At 44.1% G+C, this 25,000-nt stretch overlaps 1 protein-coding gene and 1 non-coding gene across 2 annotated transcripts in view; one reads left to right on the top strand and one right to left on the bottom strand.

Moving 5' to 3' along the window:
• The window catches only part of LOC123518274, a 590,049-nt gene that overhangs the window by 118,426 nt on the left and 446,623 nt on the right, over positions 1-25,000 (top strand). Inside the window, 1 exon segment of the mRNA XM_045278997.1 lies at positions 212-1,230. Coding sequence (XP_045134932.1) covers positions 212-1,230 — 1,019 coding nt within the window.
• Trnal-caa lies at positions 7,340-7,413 on the bottom strand. The gene has a single exon. It is a non-coding gene; the product is annotated as a tRNA-Leu (tRNA).

Raw genomic sequence — 25,000 nt, 5'->3', positions numbered from 1 at the left:
CAGGATGAAGTGTAGGAACAGAGAGGAAGAGTTGATCAGGTACAGGTAGCAGCCGTTGTGTGGGTGGCATAAGTTGTGGCGGAGGAGGTTGGTGTCGTGAGGTGGCGTGTCAGGAGGAAGGTGGCAGGTGTCAGGCCTTCTTGCAGCCTCACAGCTTTCCCTTTGTGTCATAATCTTGGCAGGCGCTCATGTCTTGTTTTTCCTCTCGCAGGTGGCTAGAGGACGATAGTGACGAGGACGACAATGCAGGTGCCGCGAACGGAGACAAGGAAGGTAAGGAGGAAGGCGAGAGCGAGAGGGAAGAGAGAGGTCAGGACCCGCCAGGGAGTGCGGGTGACTCCCAGCCAACACAACCTCCCTCTAGAGGTCAGAGTTCTGGGGAGGACACGGGGGTGGTGGCGGCGCGTGCCCTGAGCGACCCCCAGGGAAGGAAGGAGTGCCCCCGCTCCCCCCCATCCTCTCCGCCTCCCGTCCTCGCTGCTGCCCAGAGCCCAGTCTCTCCTACCACCACCGCCGCCGCCCTCCACAGTCTTGCACGGGGCACTAGCCGTCACCCACACCACACCGCCCCGCACCACCGCTCGCCGCCGCTTGCCCTCCCACGCCTCACCAGCGCTGCCAGCAAAGACGCTCCTGTTGGTGACGGGTTTTGTGTCAGAGCGGCGGATAAGCCCAGGACTAACGTTCTCGCTTGCATTGAAGAAACTGAAGTGGACGACTCCACGTGTGAGGACGAGAGTCTAGTGGTTGTTGAAACTCCTGAAGCCATAAAAAGTGCCAAACTCAAGGATAGTACTTTGCCTAAACCACGTGCCACGAGTGTGGATGCTGTGAGCGACCGTGTGGGTCTGACACGCGCTGGTACTCACCACACGACTACTGTCGCGACCATGGTGGCGCGAACAGATACAAACCAGGGAGGGAAGGTTGCGTCTTGTCCCGACGACGTCCAGTCTCTATCTCTCCTGCCAATGCAAGGCAAACAAGAGGTGGACGCCGTCCTCCTGCCTGCCGTTTCTGCTGTCGTCACCACTCCGTTACACTTGGCCCCGCAAGACTTGGATGGAGCCACAAGTGCTCCATCGTCAGGAGATGCTGCCAGTGATGGTCCCTCAACGCCTTCCACATTCTGCAGCGATGGAGAAGACCAGGAAGGGTTAGAGGACGAAGAAAGAAGCAGCGAAAATACACCAGAGCCTCCGGACTTCTCGACACACCCCGAGAGAACAGGTGAGTAAGTCATCCTCTTTGTTTCACATCAGTGACCGAACAAATCATGCCACTCTCATTGTGTGACCTATAATTGACGTGAGGTGTATTATAGGGAGCCTGATCGTAATGATAACTGAACCACATCAAAGTAGTGGTTACGACATTCCAAATTATTTTTGGTTGGTTGGCTCTTGGCTTCTGTTCGTTAGTAGAGCCTGATGAGGACCTCCCAAGCTGTCCATTCATCAGGATGGCCATCATGTGACGCTAATGACACTTGTGTGCGGTATTCATCGCTGTGACGGAGCGGAACGACAACCTCGGTGGGTGGGAGGGGTTATGCTTGAGATGGGTGGCCGAGGCAATGTGCTGGGACTGTCTGGCGACCTTGATGACGCTTCCTTTACCTTGTCCACTCAGACAGGTGTACGCATATGCAGGGCACCTCAGCAGAATATTACTTAATAGAGAACTAACGTGCAGCGCGTGTTGGCGTAGGGCTGATGGAGTTAGGTAGTGAAGTATACGGCAGGTGTACGTAATCGCGGTGCTTGTCAAAGTTAAGCTGATTCGAAGGAAACCAAAAGTTAAGACTGGCTAAAACGTTAACAATTCCATCACGTAGCTTATCCAGCAATATATCTGGGTTCTGATGAGGTGATGTCAGGTGCAGGACGTGAGGAGAGGTCAATTATTACTTCGTCGGTTACATGTCAGGAGCATCGTCGGCGTGTAATGACGAGGCGAGTCTTTGTCTTCCAAGAACTATGCCAGTCTTTTCGGTGTCTGAGAAAATTAAATGTTACGCCCACCCTGAAGAAAATACATCTTTGAGCACCTGCCGTTTGATGATAATGTTTACCTAGAAAACATTCAACAAAGTAAAATTCCATAATCAAGGAAAGAAAGAAACAGACTTATGCAACAACAATATTGGATGAGCATGGACTAGTAAACAGTAATTGTACTTTAATTTTCCGGAGTGAATGCAGGAGTACAGGAAATAACCACAAAATGATACCCAGTCACAAGACAAAAGCTATTTCTTTTTTTTATGTAAGAGGGGAAAATTGTCCAAGGGCAACATAACACACACAAAAAAAAAAAAAAGGCCCACTAGTTACCTGTCCGAGAGAGTTAGGTAGAAAGAAAAGCGATAAATGTCATAGGAAGTTGGAAATACAGAAGCAGGTAGAGAAGCATATATCTACCTCATTCTCTTTTGATGCCCAGAATTGTCTTCATCGCAGCCATCGACAAGACAACACTTATTTTTTTTTTTATCCTGCTTTCTTCGTTTGGTGTGCAGCGCTACGAGACGATGTGTTGGGCGCCTCACCTGCCTCCGAGGAAGTGACGGGTGACATTGACCTTTTAGAATAGGAGAACTTCAATTACTTTCAGTATTTACGTAATGGAATGATGTGCACGATACAATAGTGTTATACGACAATCTAATATGGTAAAAGGTGATTTGGCAAATTATACTAACATGTGATATCATTAAGGTAACTTCAAATATGTTATGAAATATGACTGAAGGCAGATATTCAAGATTTCTTATTCTTTAGTAGCAACGAACTTTTGAATAATAGTAAAAAATAGAAAACCGAAAGTCGGGAATGTTTGAGCATGCATGTAAATTTCATGTTAAAAGACACATCCTAAGAAAACAATCCTGCAATGAATTAAGATGAAACGCAAAGACGTCATGGCTGGATTAAGACACAAAATGCTGACAAATTACGAATATTTGCGAATGTAAATTACATGCAAAACCTTTTTAAAAAGAATGAAAGAAAAAAGGAATCAAGCGAAGAAACAAAACAAACACTAGAAATGATTATTGCAGAAAAGATGGATATTAAATAATTATTTCCCTTAAACAGATGTGGTCATCAATATTACGAGTACATACTACAGTACAGTGCATACAGTTATCCAGCGTAGAGCAGTCCTATTTTGTGCAATGCTTAAATAAGGAAAAGGAGAAAAAAATCGCATCAAACAACGACAGACATCTACCTAATTCTCCTTTAGTAATCCATACCTCAGTTTCTATTCCATATATAGACGTGGAATTTGCTGTGCTTTACAGCGTCACTACTGGGGGCAAGTGTGCATGCAAGAGGAATGCTTGTGGGTGATGCTTGTGGCTTTCTCACGCACACATTCTGGTTCAGGGTGAGAGATACGAATTTTTCTTTTACTGTATATTCAGCACACATTTGTTTAGCAGTGGTGAAAGGTGCGGGTCACTTAGGTGTTATATTCTCTCTCTCTCTCTCTCTCTCTCTCTCTCTCTCTCTCTCTCTCTCTCTCTCTCTCTCTCTCTCTCTCTCTCTCTCTCTCTCTCTCTCTCTCTCTCTCTCTCTCTCTCTCTCTCTCTCTCTCTCTGTGTGTGTGTGTGTGTCAGACACGTTCTACTGTGTCAGGGATCAGTTTGCTTGGCCTCTATCTTCCTTTCTCATTCGCTTCAATACTTGTCAGAAGCTGTTGTCTCTGGGGTCAGTACATGCCTGCACATTTCACCCGTGCATCTTTTCAGTTTCTACACACAATACTTTTATTTTCTGTATAGGAGTGGGGAAGGTAGTAGGAAGAGACAGACCGATGCAGGAGTATCTAATATATATAATATATATATATATATATATATATATATATATATATATATATATATATATATATATATATATATATATATATATATATATATATATATATATATATATATATATATATATATATATATATATATATATATATATATATATATATATATATATATATATATATATATATATATATATATATATATATATATATATATATATATATATATATATATATATATATATATATATATATATATGTTTTTATTCCTCAGCAAATAGAATGAAGGTACTTTTCATGTTACCTGTCTCGCCTTACTTTGGTCTGCCCACCGCCACCCAGACCCTGTCTGCCTCTTTGACGCCTAGAATTATGCCGGAAGATAATGTCTTGTTAAACAGTCTAACAAACATTACACGCTGAGCTCGAACACTTGGCACTTCTTTACTTCCTCGAGTTTCGGCAATTACACTGTGACTTTCTTGACTCTCTCTCAGTCACCTCAGCTCCGTGCCACACCCTCCTTTACGATTCTGCAGCTAAGGAGTAGAAAGCACCAGGGATTCGTGCTCTTTCATCTAGGCTGCTTTTTACGATTATTTTCACATTCCAATGCATTCTTTTCTTGCAAGCCGAACAAGACACGCGTCGCTCTTATATCCTTTTAAATTGCCACTCATCCCAACTCTTCCGCCCAAAGGCGAAGGGTTGGTGCTGTAGCTTCTGAGTTGTCAGTATCTTGAGTCCTGAGTGCGATGATTTTTGTGGATATCATGTGAAGCTCTATCAGTCTGAGTTGTCATGTCGTGACTTTTTGGATGAAAATCAACAAATGGAAAATAAAACAATAGCATTTCCCGATCTACTATGAGAAAAAGACACAGGTCTTTCCTACTAATAGAATGTCTGGAGTTTCAAAGGAAAGATGCATCGTTTGTACAAAGACCAAACCATTTATTTGATAGTGACAGACTCCAGACAATGACCACACCCTTCCACGATATTCCCTGTGTAGTGTTCCCTAAAATGAATGGGGTTATTTGCGCATCACACCCACACTGAAATAGGATAAAGATGGTAGAATATTGAAGGCAACTGAATACAATAAACTATATTCAATTTAAGCAGTTAATTCCCTCGTTGGTGGAATGGTATCCAATAGAATGAGGATGATCTCCATTGGGATCAAGAGTTACATGTAGTGATCAAATCCACAATGACAACCTTTGCTTCATACGCAGGCAGGCTGCCGAGACACGACAAGCAATGATCATGACAAGCTCCGCTCAGGGCAGGAAGAACATACTAGACGAGAAAATGAGTAACATGATCAAGCACAGTAATGAATTTCCTGCGCTAAATCGCATCGCTTAAGATATTACGGTTCGGAAGATCGGCAGTTTCTTGTTTGTCGTCAGAAGTCCTTCACCCTTCCCGCCACACCCACCTTTGTTTGCCAAGGAGCTCCCGGTCCCGCACCATCCTGCATCAATAATGTTGCCACCCACCTGCCTGCTTGTGATGTTCGCCAGGACTGCTCTCCTTTTCATGAATCCCAGCAGTTTGTTGAATACTCTACAGTCCAATTGGTGATGAGTATGGAAGTGTCACTCACGCGTTAGGTTTTGGTAGGCAGTTGTCATTTTTGGGTGGATTTACGAGTATTAGTAGTTGTTTGATCTTAATTTTTTATCTTTTTTTTTCTTTCATATATTTTGCTTCGTTTTTCTTCGTTTTTTTTTTGCTTTCTTTTCCTCCTTCTCCTCCTCATCATCTTTCTCCTTTGCCTCTTCTCGTTTTAATTATTATCATGACAATTATTACTTTTATTCTGGAAAGTCGACACTCTCCTCAGTTCAGGATGCACCTCCGGCTAAGCTGTTAAACGTTAGAATTTTCCGCGTGCTCCCTGCAAGGCAAAAGCTGCATGCCATCATAAGAACAAGGAAGCGATCACTTACGGGGAACATCCATTGTATTCAGAGCTCGATGGAGGAACTGCAATTCTCATTTTTAAAGTTAAGAGTCGCTCCTTGAAGACAACTGGTTCTTGGATCAGTTGGTGACAGGTTCGTGCGCTAGTGGAGGAGGTGCAGGTGGTGGTGTTGGTAGGGACAACGGAGGGAGGATAAGGGGTAATGGTGTGCGTGGCGTGGAATTTATTACTTAGCTCTCGAACATGATCAAATAACAGGTCGGTTAAGAATGTGCTTGGCTCTTTAACCTACCGTGTGGCGCAGGTCTCGTCTGAGGTTTGAAGTGACGTGTGTGGTATATGGTTTATTTTTCACGTCTATACACAGCTTCTCTCTTTTCTCTGCCCTTGTTAGTACTTTGTTTCATTGTTTCCTTCGCTTGCTCCTCAAACATATCGCATTTCACGGGGCTCGTGTTTTTATTTATTTGTTGTAAAGGAATTAGCTCCAAATTTAAAGATCCAAAGGGATTATTCAAAGTTGAAGAACCTCGTGAAGTATCTTTCTTATCTATATATATATTTCTTTCCTTCTGTCCTTGTTAGAGAATCATAAGTACATCTCCTGTACGCGCACATCTTTATTTTTACTCCTCCTTCCTGGTTAGGGAGTATTAAATATTGTGTGTCAGAATTTCCAACGCTTGCCACTCCCTTTTGTTCTTCATCTCATCTGCGCTCCACTCTGTAACCGTCCCAGCTGGTGGTCTGGCACCTTACTACACCCTCCCCTTCGATCTCCGTCTCTTGTTCCTGTGACTCTTCATTATAATTATTAACATCCCAAAGCAGTTTATATTCCTACCATTTGGTCTCGGTAAATGGTGCGAGGATTTTCTTGTATTGAAGGACAGATTTCAAAGTCATAGGATTATTCTTTGTATGTATTATCTTGTACAAAACATTTTTTCTTAGGAAACTTGTACAACAATATTTTGTGAGGGATTGTAAAATTAGATTTATAGGATATTTCATGTGTTCAGTAGAGAGAGAGAGAGAGAGAGAGAGAGAGAGAGAGAGAGAGAGAGAGAGAGAGAGAGAGAGAGAGAGAGAGAGAGACTTACTTGCATGATCCAAAAAACTTGTGGAAAGTCAGCAGTCACGAGATTGAGATAGATGAAGACACATCTCCATTTTTGTATAGAACATTCTCTCTCTCTCTCTCTCTCTCTCTCTCTCTCTCTCTCTCTCTCTCTCTCTCTCTCTCTCTCTCTCTCTCTCTCTCTCTCTCTCTCTCTCTCTCTCTCTCTCTCTCTGTGTGTGTGTGTGTGTGTGTGTGTGTGTGTGTGTGTGTGTGTGTGTGTGTGTGTGTGTGTGTTCACTGTTTGTTTGATCTGCTGCAGTCTCTGACGAGACAGCCAGACGTTACCCTACGGAGCGAGCTCAGAGCTCATTATTTCCGATCTTCGGATAGGCCTGAGACCAGGCACACACACACCGGGACAACAAGGTCACAACTCCTCGATTTACATCCCGTACCTACTCACTGCTAGGTGAACAGGGGCTACACGTGAAAGGACACACACCCAAATATCTCCACCCGGCCGGAGAATCGAACCCCGGTCCTCTGGCTCTTGAAGCCAGCGCTCTAACCACTGAGCTACCGGGCGTGTGTGTGTGTGTGTGTGTGTGTGTGTGTGTGTGTGTGTGTGTGTGTGTGTGTGTGTGTGTGTCACAGTCGGAAGAACAGGTGCATTTGGACATGATGACGAAAAGCAAAACCGCCACTTGAATTATTCTTGGTTGACTTGATTTGTGGAAAAAAAAATAAAATAGAGGAAGAAGAAGCAAAAAGAAAGGTGAAAAGAAAAGATACTGTAGTGATGAGCGTGTCGTGGTTATTGGCTTTTGTCTGGCGGTGAGTGGGTGGCGGGCTGTCGGTCTGGTCGTGGCTGCCGGGATCCTTCTACCTGACGCGGCCAAAGGTGTGCCGGCGACAGAGTAGAATGCGTCCCGTCGACTGGCAGTGAGATGATGTGTGTAATCGGGGTTGTTGGAGTTACCTTCCTTCTCTTTCTATTTTTTTTTTCTTTTTCTTGATGTCATTGTTTTTATTTTCATTATTCTGTAGTCTTTTTCCTATTTTGAATGTAGTATTAGTTGCTTTCGTACTCTCTCTCTCTCTCTCTCTCTCTCTCTCTCTCTCTCTCTCTCTCTCTCTCTCTCTCTCTCTCTCTCTCTCTCTCTCTCTCTCTCTTTTTTTTCTTATCGTCGTTGTCATTATTTCTCTTTCTGCTTCATTGTCTTTCTCTTCTTTGTCATTCTCCTCTTCGGTGTACTGTCCTTGTTTTTTGTCTTGTATCTAGTTAGTAATAGTTGCCAGAAAGCCTTACTAGAGAGAAAGGTCTGTTGTTGTTTTGTTTTTAATTTTCCTGTTCATCTTCCTTTTTTTTTTCAACCAAACGTAGTGTTGATAAAACAAAACAGAAAAACATCAACATCAACCACAGAAAGGCGATGAAGAGGTGACTTTCAAACACGGCCGAAAAAGTCCTGTGTGAGCGATGGGAGAGACGTCAAGGAAATATTGAGGGATAGGCCAAGTAGTGTAATTGGAAGCACTGACCACTTCAAACAATATGCACCGGTTCGTGGATAAACGTTCATCCTTAAAAGAAAGAAAACAATGTTTACGGATTTTGGAATGGACAAACACCATGGAAGCAAATAGGTTGATGGGATTTAACGCTAGTAAACAGACTACGTTTATTCATACGGGGCCGCCGTGGTACAATGGAACTGTGCGTGCTTTGGTGTCCGAGGGATCTCCAAGCGCACGGGTTCGAATCCTGTCCACGATCCGAATGTAGGTTGGGCTTCCTCACTCGCGTAGCGGTTTCCTAGCGGGTGGGCTTTGAGGTAGAAGGTACCCTAAAAATTATCCCTTTTAGCCCATAAATTTCTGTGAAAAGCCCACATGGTATAAAAAAAAAAAAAAAAAATAAATATATATATATATATATATATATATATATATATATATATATATATATATATATATATATATATATATATATATATATATATATATATATATATATATATATGTGCATAGCTTATTGAGTGACTCATCGGCAGAGTTATTATGAATCTTTAAAAGTTCAAAATGTTGCTTTCCTTCCTCCTGTTTGTCTTCTTCCGTCCACCTTCGTCTCCTTTTAATAGGTTGGGACGCTTTGCATCCTAGTACGCCTCTTTTCACGTCTGTGGAAGAATTTTTTTGGTCTGTAAATATTCACACATTTACGTTTCATTGCGGTTTTCGTCCGGGAAGCAAACGCTTTAGTATTTTGCGAATAATTTTCGGACGCTTTCCTAACGCTCTTCGTCTGCCAGCCGTACCTGTCCTACCTTCCCTTACCTGTCGGCCTGACCGAAGCCTCGCTTAGTAATGTATTCCGCCCACCGCCTCCTGTTTACTTACACTTTTTCCATGTTTTCCCAGAATACAAACTTTTCGCCGAAGCGTCTCTCGCATCCCTCCTGTCATCCTGCGGAGCAGCCTCCTCAGGCCAAGTTTTACCGAGGCACCTTTAACCCCTCCCTCTCCCTCTTTTTCTCTTCGTTACCTGCCTTACGCCGTGTTAGGCCAGTTTGCTCTAACTTTCATATAAATGACAGAAACTAAGAGGCCTGGCAGGGTCAATCCGGTCCCTGACCCTTAAGCTGCTTACTTGTGCACACTTGTAAAGGCCGCGAGGGAGCGGAGGCACCGCGGCCCTCGTGACTAATAGGGACCCCCGAACGGCATGACCATTAAGGCGGAATGGCACGTTAATGAACGATTACAAGGTGGAAGCGGCTTCTAATGATCCTAATTAAGGCGATAGTTATGAAGTGCGCTATTGTCGGCCTCGTGCTCACTCGTGAACTGCCGCCCGGGGTTAATGGCGCTGCGGCGGCGGCGGCAGCAACGTGGGGTCCCGGAGGCCAATGTCAAACACTGCCTGGCAACAAAGGAAGGGTGATGGATGAATAGCGATGGATATATAGACAATGATGCAATTCATGACCAAAATAGTCGACGAACAGCAATATAGTCTAGCTGCTCTAGCATTCCCTCTTTTTTTCTTTCTTTTATGATGATACCTTATTAGATGAAATATAAAAGTTAATTATAATGCGCTGACCGGATTATTTGGTGCAGAAGAAAGCTGAGGTTGAAAGAGGGAAAGCGATTAGGAAGGAGGAACTTGAGGTCAGAGGTCAAAGAAAACGCGCACTAGGGAGAGAGAGGGAAATGAGGAGAGTAGAGAGAGAGAGAGAGAGAGAGAGAGAGAGAGAGAGAGAGAGAGAGAGAGAGAGAGAGAGAGAGAGAGAGAGAGAGAGAGAGAGAGAGAGAGAAGGGAGGCTCTGGAAGGGAGAAGTATAAAAGGGAGCCTGTAAGAAAAGAGTGCTGGTGGGCAGAGAGAGAGAGAGAGAGAGAGAGAGAGAGAGAGAGAGAGAGAGAGAGAGAGATTAGGGAGGAATGAGAGGCCCTTCCGCGATCTATTGAGGCTAAGACACTGATGTTTACCCCTGGCATAGAGCTTGTGTTTGTGTTGGGGGTAGGGACCGGTCCAGCCACTTCTCAATCCCCCACCACCACTACCACTACCACCACCACCACCACCACTGCCACCACTACGCCGTCACTATCACTCCAGCACGACCGCCCCCCACCAAGCCCTCACCAATCATCTGCTCTCCCCGCGTCACATTCCAGGGGGTCAGAGAGGGTCGCGCCCCGGTCGGTCATGGCAGATAGTCGGGGCCACAATCGGTTTCCTCTCAGCCTCTCTCTCTCTCTCTCTCTCTCTCTCTCTCTCTCTCTCTCTCTCTCTCTCTCTCTCTCAGTGCAGGTTGCTTCATTTTAAGCAGTGGACAGCGGCAGGTCGGCTGAGGTTCAAGTTCCTATTCTGGCGAGTCTTTGTGTTTCCCTTTCCTCCTCTTCCCTACTTTCTCTTTTTAGCCTCCTTACCCCCTGCATCGTTTCTCCTTTTCTTCTTCCTCCTTCATTTCCTTCTTTATCTCTTTCTTGTCTCCCTCCTCCTCCTCCTCCTCCTCCTACTCCTTTATCGCTTTCTGCTTTCTTCCTCATTTCTCTCTTTATCTTTTCCTTGTGTCTCTCCTCTTCCTTTTCCTTCTCCTCTTAATTCTTCTTCTTCTTCTTCTTCTTCTTCTTCTTCTTCTTCTTCTTCTTCTTCTTCTTCTTCTTCTTCTTCTTCTTCTTCTTCTTCTTCTTCTTCTTCTTTTCTTTCTTTCTTTCTTTCCTTCTTTCTCTTACATTTATTTCTCCTCATCTCTTTTTAGCGTTTTCCTCCTCTCTCTCCTTCATTTCTTTCTTAATTTCTTCCTTGCGTCGTCGCCCCCCTCCTCCTAGTTAATTTTTATTGCCTACCTTCACGCCCATTACCCTCCGAAGTACTTAACCAGACATAATTTGCCTGGTTTCTGATGCGTTACACTTGGTCATCTTTCAAGAGGGATACATAAGACCTAGAAATCCTTAACCTACTGTGTGTGTGTGTGTGTGTGTGTGTGTGTGTGTGTGTGTGTGTGTGTGGGTCGTAGGATGTCAGATGGGTAGAGGCGGACGGCGTTAAGGTGACGGCGCTTTGCTACACAAGACAGGTGAGGGGGAAGGGAGCGACTGCTGCATGGGTGTTCCTCCGTCAGACCGTCAGGGGTGGATGGGCCCGGGTCAACACCACGCCACTCACGCCTCCCGCTATAGTTTACTTGCACTTCTCCCTCTCCCCCATCACTCCCTTCCATTACTGCACTTCCCACCGCTTCTGCCTGTGGTGCCCTCCCTCCTTTACCTCCTCCTGCTTCACGAGTGGTTGTTGGCTTTGGGTCTCCGCTCCTATAACTGTTAATCGGCCGCTGTCTGTCACCTGTGCTGTCATGGATGGGACGCAGGTTCACCTCTAGCCCCTCTTCCCGCCACATTCCCCGCAGGGTCTTCCGCCGCGGCAGGACAAGCACAGGTCTGACTGGTGCCGCGGGACATTTGCATAAGGATGAATAGGGATGGAGTGAAGGATACTGACACTAATTGCCGTTCATCTGCTAGGTATTTGAATACTGATGCCGGCTTACCTCTGCGTCATTTGAAGCATTATTATTCATCGTGTCGGATCATCGTCCATAACTATAGTAAACGTGTTCTGAGGGTAAATATGCCGAAGAAATCGGGACTAACCTAACCCAATGTCACCTGTTTTACCCTGACCTTACCTAGCTTAACGTAACTTAATCTCAACTCATTTCACTAATTCTTACTATATCTAACCTTACTTGACCTTACCTTACCTTACCTCACCTTATCTTACATTATTTTATCTCACCTCACTTTAACCTAACCTAACCTAATATGGAACTGTAAACTTGAACAACCTTAGATATGAACGATACTCCCCATTTCTGGTTTCCGTTTACTACCTAGCACTAACACCTTGGAAATGCATGACACGTGTGACTTCTATCCTAGACAGGCAATGAAGAGATGACTATTTAAAGTGTGCACGTGCCTGTTACTGCAAGTGTTTCTTTTCCCACCTTGGTTAAGTTTGCGTTTTAAGTCGACGTTCTTTGTATTATGCAGCAAAAATTACGGAAAGGCGGAAGTAAGCATGCAGAGAGGAGCTGAGAGTTGAGCAAACAGACAGACAGTTAAACAGACAAGTACAGACATTGATATAGCGGAGAGCGTTATGAGAGAGAGAGAGAGAGAGAGAGAGAGAGAGAGAGAGAGAGAGAGAGAGAGAGAGAGAGAGAGAGAGAGAGAGGAGAGGAGAGAAAACTTACATTTTATGGTATGAACGCGGTAATGCATCCATAACTTAGTACGTGGGTACACATCACAACTATCTACTTATGATTTGTCACGAGCAATGTAAAGTAACTGTCATTGTGAAGCCTCAGTCCAGTTTGTTGACCCCAGTAATTGTTTGGCAGGTGAGATGAGTACAAATAGTAAAGATGACTCTTTTATCACTTGTGCATGTCAATCCATCCTCCAATTCTGAATACTTCATTTGTCTCTTTAGGTAATAGCATCTCAGTGGCTTTTTTTTTCTTCTCTTTTGTTGCCCTTAGCCTGTGTTCCTCTTATATAAACATAAATCTACATCTATTATCTCTCTCTCTCTCTCTCTCTCTCTCTCTCTCTCTCTCTCTCTCTCTCTCTCTCTCTCTCTCTCTCTCTCTCTCTCTCTCTCTCTCTCTCTCTCTCTCTCTCTCTCTCTCTCTCTCTCTCTCTCTCTATATATATATATATATATATATATATATATATATATATATATATATATATATATATATATATATATATATATATATATATCTCCACCTTCTCTGTTTTGCCTCGCTGTCTTTGTAACGCTTACAAATCTTTTTAGAGTGCAAAATTTTAGTAGCAAAATTTTTGTCTTATTAGCGTCTGATAGTTCGAAGGAAAATTTCATTCTCTGCAGACTGCGATCTCGTTATGGAGAGAGGCGTTATTCATGGAGACAATGACGTTATTATGGTTTTTGTATCAGCAATAGAACATTTGTTACTTAGGTCTACTAATACAACAATAAACAACAGGAACAATAGCAGCAACAACAACAACGACACCAAAAACAACAACAGCAATAACAACAAAAACAGTTACAATAACAGCAGCAACAACAACATCAACAACAATAACAACAACAACTACATCATCATCATCATCATCAGCAGCAGCAGCAGCAGCAGCAGCAGCACCACCACCACCACCACCACCACCACCACCACCACCACCACCACCACCACCACCACCACCACCACCACCACCACCACCACCACCACCACCAACAACAACAACAACAACAACAACAACTACTAACTACTACTACTACTACTACTACTACTACTACTACTACTACTACTACTACTACTACTACTACTACTACTACTACTACTACTGCTACTACTACTACTACTACTACTACTACTACTACTACTACTACTACTACTACTACTACTACTACTACTACTACTACTACTACTACTACTACTACTACTACTAGCATTTCTTCATGTTGATACTAATTACAAATGTGATATTAATCCCGTCGAAAAAACACACAACCTCCATCACACAACACCCCTCAGAACAACACTCCTCCATCCTCCCACTAACGCTGACTTGCCCTTCCTACGTATTTCCGCTCCGTGCCGAACCACTTAAAGCAGCATCCGAGAGTGAATCAAGGCGGGCGAGGGCATGTGAAGGAGGGCCGGGATGAGGCAGCGGCCACGGACAAACACGGCCGCGGGCACCTGCTTCGGCCTGACCAGCGCAAACAGGGCCCGGCGATCGCGAGGACAAAGACAGAAGGAAAGAATGACTCCGGCAACACAAGACGTAACGGGGCCGAGGGAATTTTCGGTCTGTCTAACCACTCTCCTTCTCCTGCTTTTCTTTTCCCTCCTCCTCCTCCTCCTCCTCCTCCTCCTCCTCCTCCTCCTCCTCTTCCTCCTCTTTCTTCTGACTCTTGACGATGTGTTGGTAAAAGTGTGAACCAGCACGCCACGTTCCAGTCCTGAGATTTTATTTGTGTTGTATAATTATGTCTCCTTTTTGTCTTCTCTCCTCTTCTCTTCCCTTCTCTTCTTTTTCTTGCATCTCCATGACCTTTCCTCTTCTCTCATCTCTTTTCTTCCTTGCTTTCTTACCTCTTATTTTTCTCCCGCAATGTTATTTTCTTTTCCAAGTGAACCTGTGTTTTGCATAAAATTTCGTACAAATATATGTGTAAGCTAAGGAAGCGTCGGTAGTATTTCACCACTAACTCAGGTCAACCAGATCGCCAAGAAACTGCACGGGAAAAAAAAAGTAATAACTTTCTTGTACAAAATAGATGAAGAAATGCGTTTTTGACACATGCTCGAAAAACGGGAGTTGGTTAAAGCGCTGCTCCTCAGCTAACAATTTCATGCCCCACCAACAAGGCAAAGTGAATATTTTGCAGTAATATATTTCATTCTTATCTTTGAAGGGCGGCGTGTGTAATGTTTTGATGTAAAACACTGTGATGTTTGTGAGGTCACGATTTTGTAGTTTAGAGAGAGAAATTTAAACGAAGATGCAATAGAATCAACCTCGTAGTGAATCTAGGAAGCAATCGACATGTGGCTGAACGAAGATGATAGGAAGAGAAAGTCTAGGATTGAAGAAATCATGGGAAGAAGAAAATACATGCAAGCGTCGACAGTCACACAATTTGAAATCAGGAAGCCTAAGAGGAATAAAGGTATAAAGTGAGATCTGAGCGCCATGTTTCCAGGGAGGAGGAGGAGCCATTCAGGGTTAGGAATGGGATGATAAGGGAAGGAGGGTGAGGCCTGACAAAGGAACGAATGGACAATTGTACCAGGATGTAGACTGTCGCGTGGATCATGAGTAATACAATGCCAGAACCTGTGATTCAAAACACAGTAAACAGCCGGAGTGTTATTTACCAAGCGAGGATGAACGGCTAAGGGAAAAAGGATGAAGGGATAATTGAAGAAGGAACGTGACAAGAGTGAACATTAGTGTAATTTTAGATGAGAAAAGTATGGAACGAACACCAACAAATATCCCGGATGTAATTTTCTGAATAAGTATTAAGAGCTAGGAAAGTTCTGTAATTGAAGAGATTATGGAAGTAACTTGACTGGAGAGCGCGCAGACAATAGTACAATTTCAGAAAAAGAGGGATGTAAAGTAACAGAGAGAAATTAGACCGTCATGTTTCAAGTTTGACTGAAGGGCCAGGAGGGTGATGGGAATGGAGGGTGTAGTTTTAAGAGGGAGGAACAATACTGGAGAGCAGCGACAAAAATACAATTCAGAAAACGGAATGATGTAATAGAGCACAAACGAAGTACAGTATATTTGTTCCTACCTCTTTCCATGCTCATTATATCATAATCATATTTTCTTACGCATTTTTTTTTTTTCAATCTACGTGTTGATTTTTCAGATACTGTGTAATGATGTAAAAAAATAAATAAAGCCCGCCTACGCGCATTGTAAATAGTCTTCCTAAAAAAAAGAAATTGCATTTTTGTTAATAAAATTTAATAGAGTACGCTAGTGCAACATATGTGACATATATAAGGGGTGGGATAGTAAGACACCAACAGTGATGTCCACGCCAAGCGCAAACTTGGTGTCGCCACAGGAGGTAACACACGGTCACAGAGTGATGACAAGCGACGTAAACTCACAGGTGTGAAGAAGAGATGAGCAAGTGGACAGCCAAAATCATGTAAAGTAATTTATAAGTGATACAAAATTTGCATTTTGTGTTTGAAATACAGCTGTAAGCTTAAAGTTGTATTTAAACATCCACCTGGTACTATATAAATTCTCGTGTTTGACTCGTATAACTGAGCGGTACAATGACACGGTTGTATGGATTTAGGTATCGCTTTCAGGCATTGAATTAAACACAGTTAGCTTGCTTCACAGTGATTTTCATAGATTCATGTTGGCTAGGAGCTGAGATTTCGAGGTTTGAAATTTAAGGTCCGTTCTCCGGCTTTGGGTACGTTACTGCAGCGCGGCGATTTTCGTGTCAAATCCATATCTACTGTTATCTGTGATAGAGAATATCAACACAAATCTCTTTTGAATATTTTTAGGTTTTGTGCATAAGAAAAGTTCCGGGAAGGATTCTTAGTCTTCTTTTTCGCCGCCTTTTACAGTAAGCATGAAACGAGAAGACACTTATTTTTATCTCCACATCTTAGAAACAGAAATGGCTGGTGTAATGACGCCAATATTTTCTTTGGTTCCGCAAACATGTTGTATCCTTATCGTGTAGCTATACCATTCCTCAACAATATAAAGATTATTGTTGTCCTTCACTTGAGCGGCGCTAAACAAGGCGTCACGGTTTGCTGAACAACACACCACTTACAGGAAGCAGACTCCGTGTTAACCAACAAGTAGTCAACCACAGAAGCTAATACATCTCGGTAATAGAAACGGTCATTACCTCAACTACCTTGTTGAAAATGCGAGACTGTGCCGACATATCCAAGCACGGAGTTGTATTCTAGTCTTCCTCTGTGGGGATAGGTCTTAGCATGAGGCATTAGGGAAGAAAGGTGGGGATGAGCGTGAACCTGACAACCTCCAGTCCCTCATCAGGCTGCATGGGACGAGGTGGAAAAGGTTTAACTCAAGTATTGCCTTGATTGCACCGCCAGGAGGGAGAGAGGGAGGGTGAGTGGGAGAGGCACGAAGAGAGGCGGTATTGAGAGACGCAGACAGGGAGAAAGGAAACGTACTAGTTCATTTTTATGATAAATTAACAGTGTATGTGTGTGTGTGTGTGTGTGTGTGTGTGTGTGTGTGTGTGTGTGTGTGTGTGTGTGTGTGTGTGTGTGTCAAGGGATATCTTTGAATGTGACAGCCATAAATAATAAAAAGAAAATAATGAAGATAAAGATGCGGTATAGGGGGAGATTCACAACGTAAATAATATCTATCATTATGAGTCAGAAGTAAGAAAAAAAAATCAGAAATAAAAAAGCGCTCTGTGTAGAAAGAGAATGGGAGTATCACGGAAATAGAAACCTTTTCATCACCTTCCTTTCTTATTCCTCCAACCCAAATCCCTTGCCTTGTCCAAACAGTGGCCCTCCTTTATACACGGCACGCTCCTCACGCCCTCTGTCTAGGTCCCCTCTGTTTTGTCCTATGGGCGTGGGGCGGTGGGAGGCAAAGGTGAAAGGGGAAGGGAAGGAGACACAGAGAGACAGAGAGAACGTTGCAGATACATTACTGAGTTTAATGTCAGCTCTGTTAGGTGAAGAAGACATTGTTGTTTTTGTCTGGCTATTTATAGAGAAGGAAGGAGGGAGGATAGTAGGGAAGAGAGACGGGCATTGTGTGTGTGTGTGTGTGTGTGTGTGTGTGTGTGTGTGTGTGTGTGTGTGACTGCGATAGTCGAAACGGTTAGGTGGTGGAGGTAACGAAGGATCCATTGTAGTGTGATCTTTTTTTCATTATCTCATCTGTTTTTAGATTTAGGTTTGTGTTCATTAAAGTTTTAGTGACTTGCCTATTTTCAACAAGCTACAGTAGAAATTGCTGGGTGTTTTCAAGTGTGTTTTTGTGATTTTGTAGATTATTTGATGAAGAGTGTACGCTGTCAGTAGGAAAAACAGTGAGGAAAACATGACTTTCATATCTGTAGCCTGTAAAAATACTACTATGAGAGAACAAGGCTTTTAAGAATAGTAACCTTGTATGTTCTCTCTCTCTCTCTCTCTCTCTCTCTCTCTCTCTCTCTCTCTCTCTCTCTCTCTCTCTCTCTCTCTCTCTCTCTCTCTCTCTCTCTCTCTCTCTCTCTCTCTCTCTCTCTCTCTCTCTCTCTCTCTCTCTCACCTTATCACAAATACACACGACCGCTAATGTTCCTCCCACGCCACGCCTCAGGGAGATAAGAGGCTGAGGGGAAGGGGCTGCTGCTCCCTTATAAGGCGAGGATGGCATAGCGGCGGGGGGCGATGCGTTTCCAAGACTGCGTTCCATAAATAAGAAATTAGACTTTTAATTGGAACTTCTAAAAATGTAAGTTAATTGGTCCCGCTCGAGTCTTTTACAGCCGACGTGCGTATCACAGCTTGCCCATGATAGTAACTTCGCGAGGTTAGAGGATGACGTTCTACTGTTGATATGAGAACGATGACCTCACCCTCACCTGCCTTCCTCACTAACCCTGTGGGGATCGTTCCTCTGCTTCCCCTACTCTTTGTACTCCAACCCCCCAAGCCTCTCCTCCCACGCTTGGCTGTAATGAACCTTAATTAAATGAGATCTTAATTGCCATAACGTGCGGCTCGTGTAATTGGACACCGGGCCACCCAGCTCCCGTTTTCTCTCATAATTGGTTCGCGGCCGTATTTGTGTTCCGCCCAAAGGGAAAGGGGAGAGGGAGAGAGGCAGGGCGTTATTGTGAGCCGTGGCATAGTTACACCGCGGCCACCACCATCTGCGGTCAGGTCACATGGTCATCACAGCTCATTAGGTTGTCTTAAGGAAGGGTCCCGAGTTTCAAGTGGCTGACGAGGTGCAGCTGGTGTCTGCCTCTGGTGCTGTAGGCTGTCGCTGCTCGAGTATCTCACCCCCAGCAAGACCTTGCCCTCCCTCTCCTCCTTCTGCTCCTTTTCTGGATGCACTTAGGGCCTTCAGCAGCTTGTAAAGGTCTTTAGGATTAGGTTGTCTCGCTTTAGATTTTTCTTTTACATGGATGGTATGTGCACGTGTCTGCGCGTCTGCGTGTGGTGAGGAGCGGGAATGTGAAGGAATGGGCACGTGTATGGAAAATAGTATTCGTGAAAGTATTCGATAAGAGAGAGAGAGAGAGAGAGAGAGAGAGAATTTTCCAGGAATCACTCATTGCCAAGGTAGATTTATTTTTATTGCGTGTTCCATCAGCCACTTGGGCCGCTGATGAGGAGACGTGCAGCCCGTCCTCCCTCCTCCCTCCCTCCCCTGGTTCCACACATCCTGGTCTGCAGAGTTTCTCTTCTTCCTTTCTCCTCGGGATGGCAAGAGTCGCCCCTGCTGATAAGGCAGAAGAAAATAGCGGTGATCGAAACACGTGGCTAATGAGATAATGCACGTTTGGTGCACAAATGGAATCATATGTTTATGTAAAAGTAGGTAATTGATTTAGTGCCACAAATATAGTGCTTTCATACATGATACCTTCACTTGTGCTCCTTTGTCCGATATTGGAAACTAAACACAGCCTTGTCTCCAGCCCACCCCACCTCGAGTCTCCCGGCGAGGCGAGACAGGGCAGCGCTGTCAAGTGTTTAAACAACGCGGCGGGGCGAGATGACTCCTGGCCTGCGTCAGGGCCTGGGGGGAGGGGGGTGACCCGGCCTGCCAACGATGACAAAAACGATGCAAATTAAAAGTTAAAAGGTTGTGCGTCCAGAGTCTATATGCACATCTGAGGCACCTGGAGAGGTGGGGGTGAGATACACACCATTAGGGATGAAATTTGCCTGGGAATGGGTCGAAAGATGTGGCGTAAGACAAAACACTCCAGGGTTGTGTTTGTCACCCTGATGCACCACCTGGGACTGATGACATGTCTGTGCCCCGCCCCCTCCTCAATCTGCTCCTCCATAAATCAGTGTTCATTCCTTCCTGTCCATATTTGCTTCTGTCTATCTCCACGTCTTAACGTAATTTTTTTCCCTATTCTCATATTAAATTTCACATTCTTTCTGTCTTACTACACATACCTTAATTTCTCTTTATCCGTAATCTTCTCTTCCTCATCCCTTGTCTTCTCATCACCATCCCACTCATGCTCCACCTTCCATCTTCACGCCTTTCCTTCCTAACGAGACATGAAGGCGCCCTCAGCATCTCTCCCGTGGCCTCTTAACCCAGCAGCCTCACGTGGTGGATCAGTTCATGCAGATCACGACGCAAGGTTGGGATCACTTTCGCGTTCCACATACTCTACCGAGATAGACGAGGAATATCAGAGTAGTCAATACTCAGAGTATTACTAATGGAAGTAAAAAAAAAAAAGCAGTGAATAACAAAAGGAGGCACGAAAAAGAATGCGAAGGTGATTGAGGATGTGAGGGAGGCAGAGGGAAGTCTTTCTCGTGTGGTGTGCTTGGATGGCCTGCCGCGCCCTCCCGCTGTGTGTCCTGCTCCTCGATAGTGGTGGCAGGCCGGGCTGAGCTATGCGCTGCGTTATCTGATTAGGGAGTGCGGAGGGGACAGCTACAGGGAGGATAAAAAAAAAAAAAGAAAGAAAATCCGGTTCACAGGCATTGGACCAGTTACCAGAAATATGAGGATGAGGTGGTCAGTAAATTGCGGGTCTTGTAAGTGGGTTAGAGATGCGTGTCCATGAATGACAATCGACGGTGTATATACACTAAGAATTTTTCTTTACCTTCTACCCGCTCGAGCAGTGGTGGGGTAGGGGCACAGCGGCCCAGCAACAGCAGGCACAGCGCCAGCTTCCGTCCTGGTACTCTCTGGGCCGCAGGGTGACGGCCGCAGCACGAAGACTGCCGCCGATAGATGTATGCAATCTGTCCGTGTTGGTGCTCAAAGCTGGTAGGTGATGTTGAGGGATGACCCCACCCGCTGGTGCCGACCGGGGGTCCCGCTCCACCGGGCTCCCGTCCTGGCGGTGGCGCATGATGGAAGCGAGCAGAGTACTAAAGAGCCAGGTGTACCGAAGGTCAGGTGCTGTTGCGGGGTCAAGCGCTGGTGGTCATGCTTGTGGTGATGTTAGTGAACGTTTCATCATTCTTATCCTTAAATGCACGTTAAAGTTAGTACACACTTGTCCTGTGAACAGTTTGCGCATCTTAATATCTTCTTTTGTTCAGTTGTATTTTATTAAGCACTTGCAAGGCGTGTTATGATAGAATGAAGAGATGATAGGATGAGGCAAATGGCTGTGATGGAGGAAGAAAGTGAAGGAGAAGAGGAGGATAAAGAAAAGGAGATGGCTAAGTGCTGGTGATGGAGGTGGAGAGAAGGGAGTGAGATAAATGTAGAGGAGGAGACGAAGACAAGAGAGTGAAGAGTGGAGAAGATAAATTAAGAGAGACAAAAGGGTGTAGAGAAGAGAAGAGGCTAAGGAAGACGTGAGCGAGCAATAGAGAAAGAGAGACAGAGGCAGAGAGGCAACGAGAGATGGAGTGAGGGAGGGACCGAGGCAGGGGATGAAGGTATGCATGCAACAGGTGGCGATTGTGTTCCTTTGTCCTGAGCTGCTCGCTGCGACAGCCTCACACGCTGCCTCGGATCAGTCGATATGGTTTCCTTTGAATAAATCATCTGCATTGTAACAAAGGACTGGCATGATATATGTGTACCCCGTCTTCTTTTTTCTCTCTCTCTCTCTCTCTCTCTCTCTCTCTCTCTCTCTCTCTCTCTCTCTCTCTCTCTCTCTCTCTCTCTCTCTCTCTCTCTCTCTCTCTCTCTCTCTCTCTCTCTCTCTCTCTCTCTCTCTCTCTCTCTCTCTCTCTCTCTCTCTCTCTCTCTCTCTCTCTCTCTCTCTCTCTCTCTCCAAATACATTACATTGCAATAAATCTTCAACTCCATTTTATATATCACTTTTCCTCGCTACCGACCAAGTAGAATATTTCCTTCCCACGAAGCCACAAAATTTACGGTAGAAACAGTTGAGAAAATTCTCGAGTTACTGGAAAAAAATAAGCTCTATTTCGTATACCATCATAGAGGCAAGAGATCCCTAGCTGATGGACTTAAAATTACACAAAAATGCACAGGAACTCAAAAGATAAAGAAATAAAAGAACCTGCAATAAACTATCAAATCTATACGTGGTAATTCCGAGTACTTTTTATATATACGTGACACTGTAACTTATGATACTTACATTAGAGGTTTTCCTAGTATGATTAAACAGACGAAAACAAGATATCCACATAGAGAGATGGTTATGTACACTCGTGATCATAAGCTGCGTAATCTGGTATACCCATTTCAACTATAGTTTATGCTTTCTTTCGATTATAAGTGTTGTGACCTGACTATCTAATAAGAAAATTTGCATTTGATAGATCAGAGGACGCAACTCTTTCATTTCTGCAGTCATATATACGTTTCCGGCATTCACAACAATAATAAGTAGTTGTTTGCATGAACTTGGAAAATAGATAAAGTAAACAATTTTTTTTCAGCCTATTGATTTATTTCATTCATTTATACAAAAAAATGAATATTGTAAAGGATTATAGGAAAACAAGAACAAATGCTGAACACGGTACAAATAAATCAGCAGTGTGACATTCAACCACTGGCAGTCGCTATACATGGCAATGACTCCTTTGTGCTGCAGAAAGACCAGGAGCAGAAATATTCGTACTTACATACACACGTGGAGGAAGGTAACTTTTGGTCTGGCGACCCTTTGATTATTCTGGTCTCCTTTCCCCTTCCTTGGCTTGATGATAACTCGTATCCTCAGGTTTGCTTCCCTTCCATCTGGGCCTCTTTCCTCCCCGCCTATCGTGCTCCCATGCCTTTGTTCTGCTCGCCTTTCTTGGGTTATCATGAATCTTGTGTTACTCTTTCTGCTTCCATCGCGTCATTCCTCTTAATGTGTGTGTGTGTGTGTGTGTGTGTGTGTGTGTGTGTGTTCTCTCTCTCTCTCTCTCTCTCTCTCTCTCTCTCTCTCTCTCTCTCTCTCTCTCTCTCTCTCTCTCTCTCTCTCTCTCTCTCTCTCTCTCTCTCTCTCTCTCTCTCTCTCTCTCTCTCTCTCTCTCTCTCTCTCTCTCTCTCTCTCTCTCTCTCTCAGCCGTTTTCTTCCTGTCATCATTCGACCTTTGTCTTCTGCGCAGTACCACTTTTCCTCTCCTGTTTTTTCGCCTTTCTGTTGAATACTTTTGTGTATTCTATCCACTCCTCCCCGATTTTTTCTCCTCTCGGTTGTTTACTTTTCTCAACCGCTTACCTTCCTGGTTTTAATTTTTTTTTTCCATTGACTCTCGGATTTCCATAATTTGTGCAATATTCTTTTTTCTCTTTTCGATAACACAAGAATAGCTCTTCGATTTTTTTTTCTTCTTATATCAACATTAATCTATTATTATTTCATTTTCTCGTCTGTTAGATTGAAAAGGAGAAGCTTCGATTAATTTTGCCTATAATTTGACTTTTTTTTGTTTGCAATTTGACTTTTTATTCTCTCTCTCTCTCTCTCTCTCTCTCTCTCTCTCTCCCCCCCCCCCGTTTCTCCATCTCTTCTCGAGTCGTATATTTCTCCTCCCTCTGTGTCTCTTTCTCTCTTTCCGTTCTTCTGTTGCTGGTCTTCATTGTCCAGTGTAAACAAAGGCGACCCCTAACACATACCCTGAGGACTCTCACCTTTGAGCACACCTGCCTAAAGATCGCACACCTCTACACTCCCTAGCACCCCCGTGTAGGAGTCTTCTCTTCCCCGAGGCATCACCCTACGCCCCAGTGCTAAATATGGACGAGGTAGAGGCGGTGGTGGTCTCTACAAAGGAACCCCTTAATACTTCACTTGTATCGACCTTCAGCGCGCTTGCTATCGGGAGGGAGGCACAAAGAAGTATCTGTTTCTTTGTGGTAAATTTCTCTCTCTCTCTCTCTCTCTCTCTCTCTCTCTCTCTCTCTCTCTCTCTCTCTCTCTCTCTCTCTCTCTCTCTCTCTCTCTCTCTCTCTCTCTCTCTCTCTCTCTCTCTCTCTCTCTCTCTCTCTCTCTCTCTCTCTCTCTCTCTCTCTGTTGTGTCGAATTAGGTTGTTCCATATTTAGTTTGGGAATGTAATGTCAGAGATTTTAGAAGGAGGTGGAACGGTCACGTGGGTGCTTGATCCTGGGTTTATTCTCAATAGAAGGCAGTATACGTGTGATTTAACAATATGATCAGGTAGGTCCACCACGCATCACGTAAGTTAAAGAAAGAAAACATACATAATCATCATAATCAATATAGCCTTCGTTGTTATCATCCAGTAGCACCAGTAGGATCAGTATTAGTAGTAGTAGTAGTAGCAGCAGCAGCAATATCATCAGCAGCAACATCAACAGTGGTAATATCATGCTAGAAGGATAAAAGCATTAACAGTAACAATAATTACTGATACTAGCACTAATGTTGTTGTTGCTGCTGCTGCTACTGTTTGCATCGTCCTCGAGTCGCTGAAGGATTAAATGAAGAGAGTATGCTTTTAAAATGCATGATCTACACATCTCAGAGTAAGAGGAAGGAAGAAAGGAACAAAAGGAGTAAGAACAAATAGTGGAAGGAATGGAGTAACTGAATATGGGAGAAAGAGAAGGGAAGAAACAAGGCAGTGAAGTTTAAAGGGGAAGGAAGAACAGTAGAAAGAAATGCACGTGTGAATAGGAAGAAAGGAATGAAGGAGATCAGTCAAAATTAATAAATAATGTAATAAATGGAGCGACTGAATAAGGAAGCAAGAGAAAGGAAGAAGGTTGAAGTCAAAATGGAAAGAAAAAGAAGGAAGAAGAAAGGGAGTGGAAGGGAGAACGCGTGTATGGCATCATGGGAAATGTGTGCAAGGAAAAAGGAAGAGGAGGAAGGATTAGAGGACTGGCTGGCTGGTAGGTTGGGTGTGAGGCAACAGGTCTTGGGGCAACGCTGGGCCTGTATTGAGGTGGCTGGAGGGGGCG

This window comes from Portunus trituberculatus, chromosome 43 (genome assembly GCF_017591435.1).
Source record: "Portunus trituberculatus isolate SZX2019 chromosome 43, ASM1759143v1, whole genome shotgun sequence".
In the NCBI taxonomy this organism is placed as follows: Eukaryota; Metazoa; Arthropoda; class Malacostraca; order Decapoda; family Portunidae; genus Portunus; species Portunus trituberculatus.
Note: the sequence above shows the minus strand (reverse complement) of the source record. Positions and strands in the feature narration are given on the sequence as shown.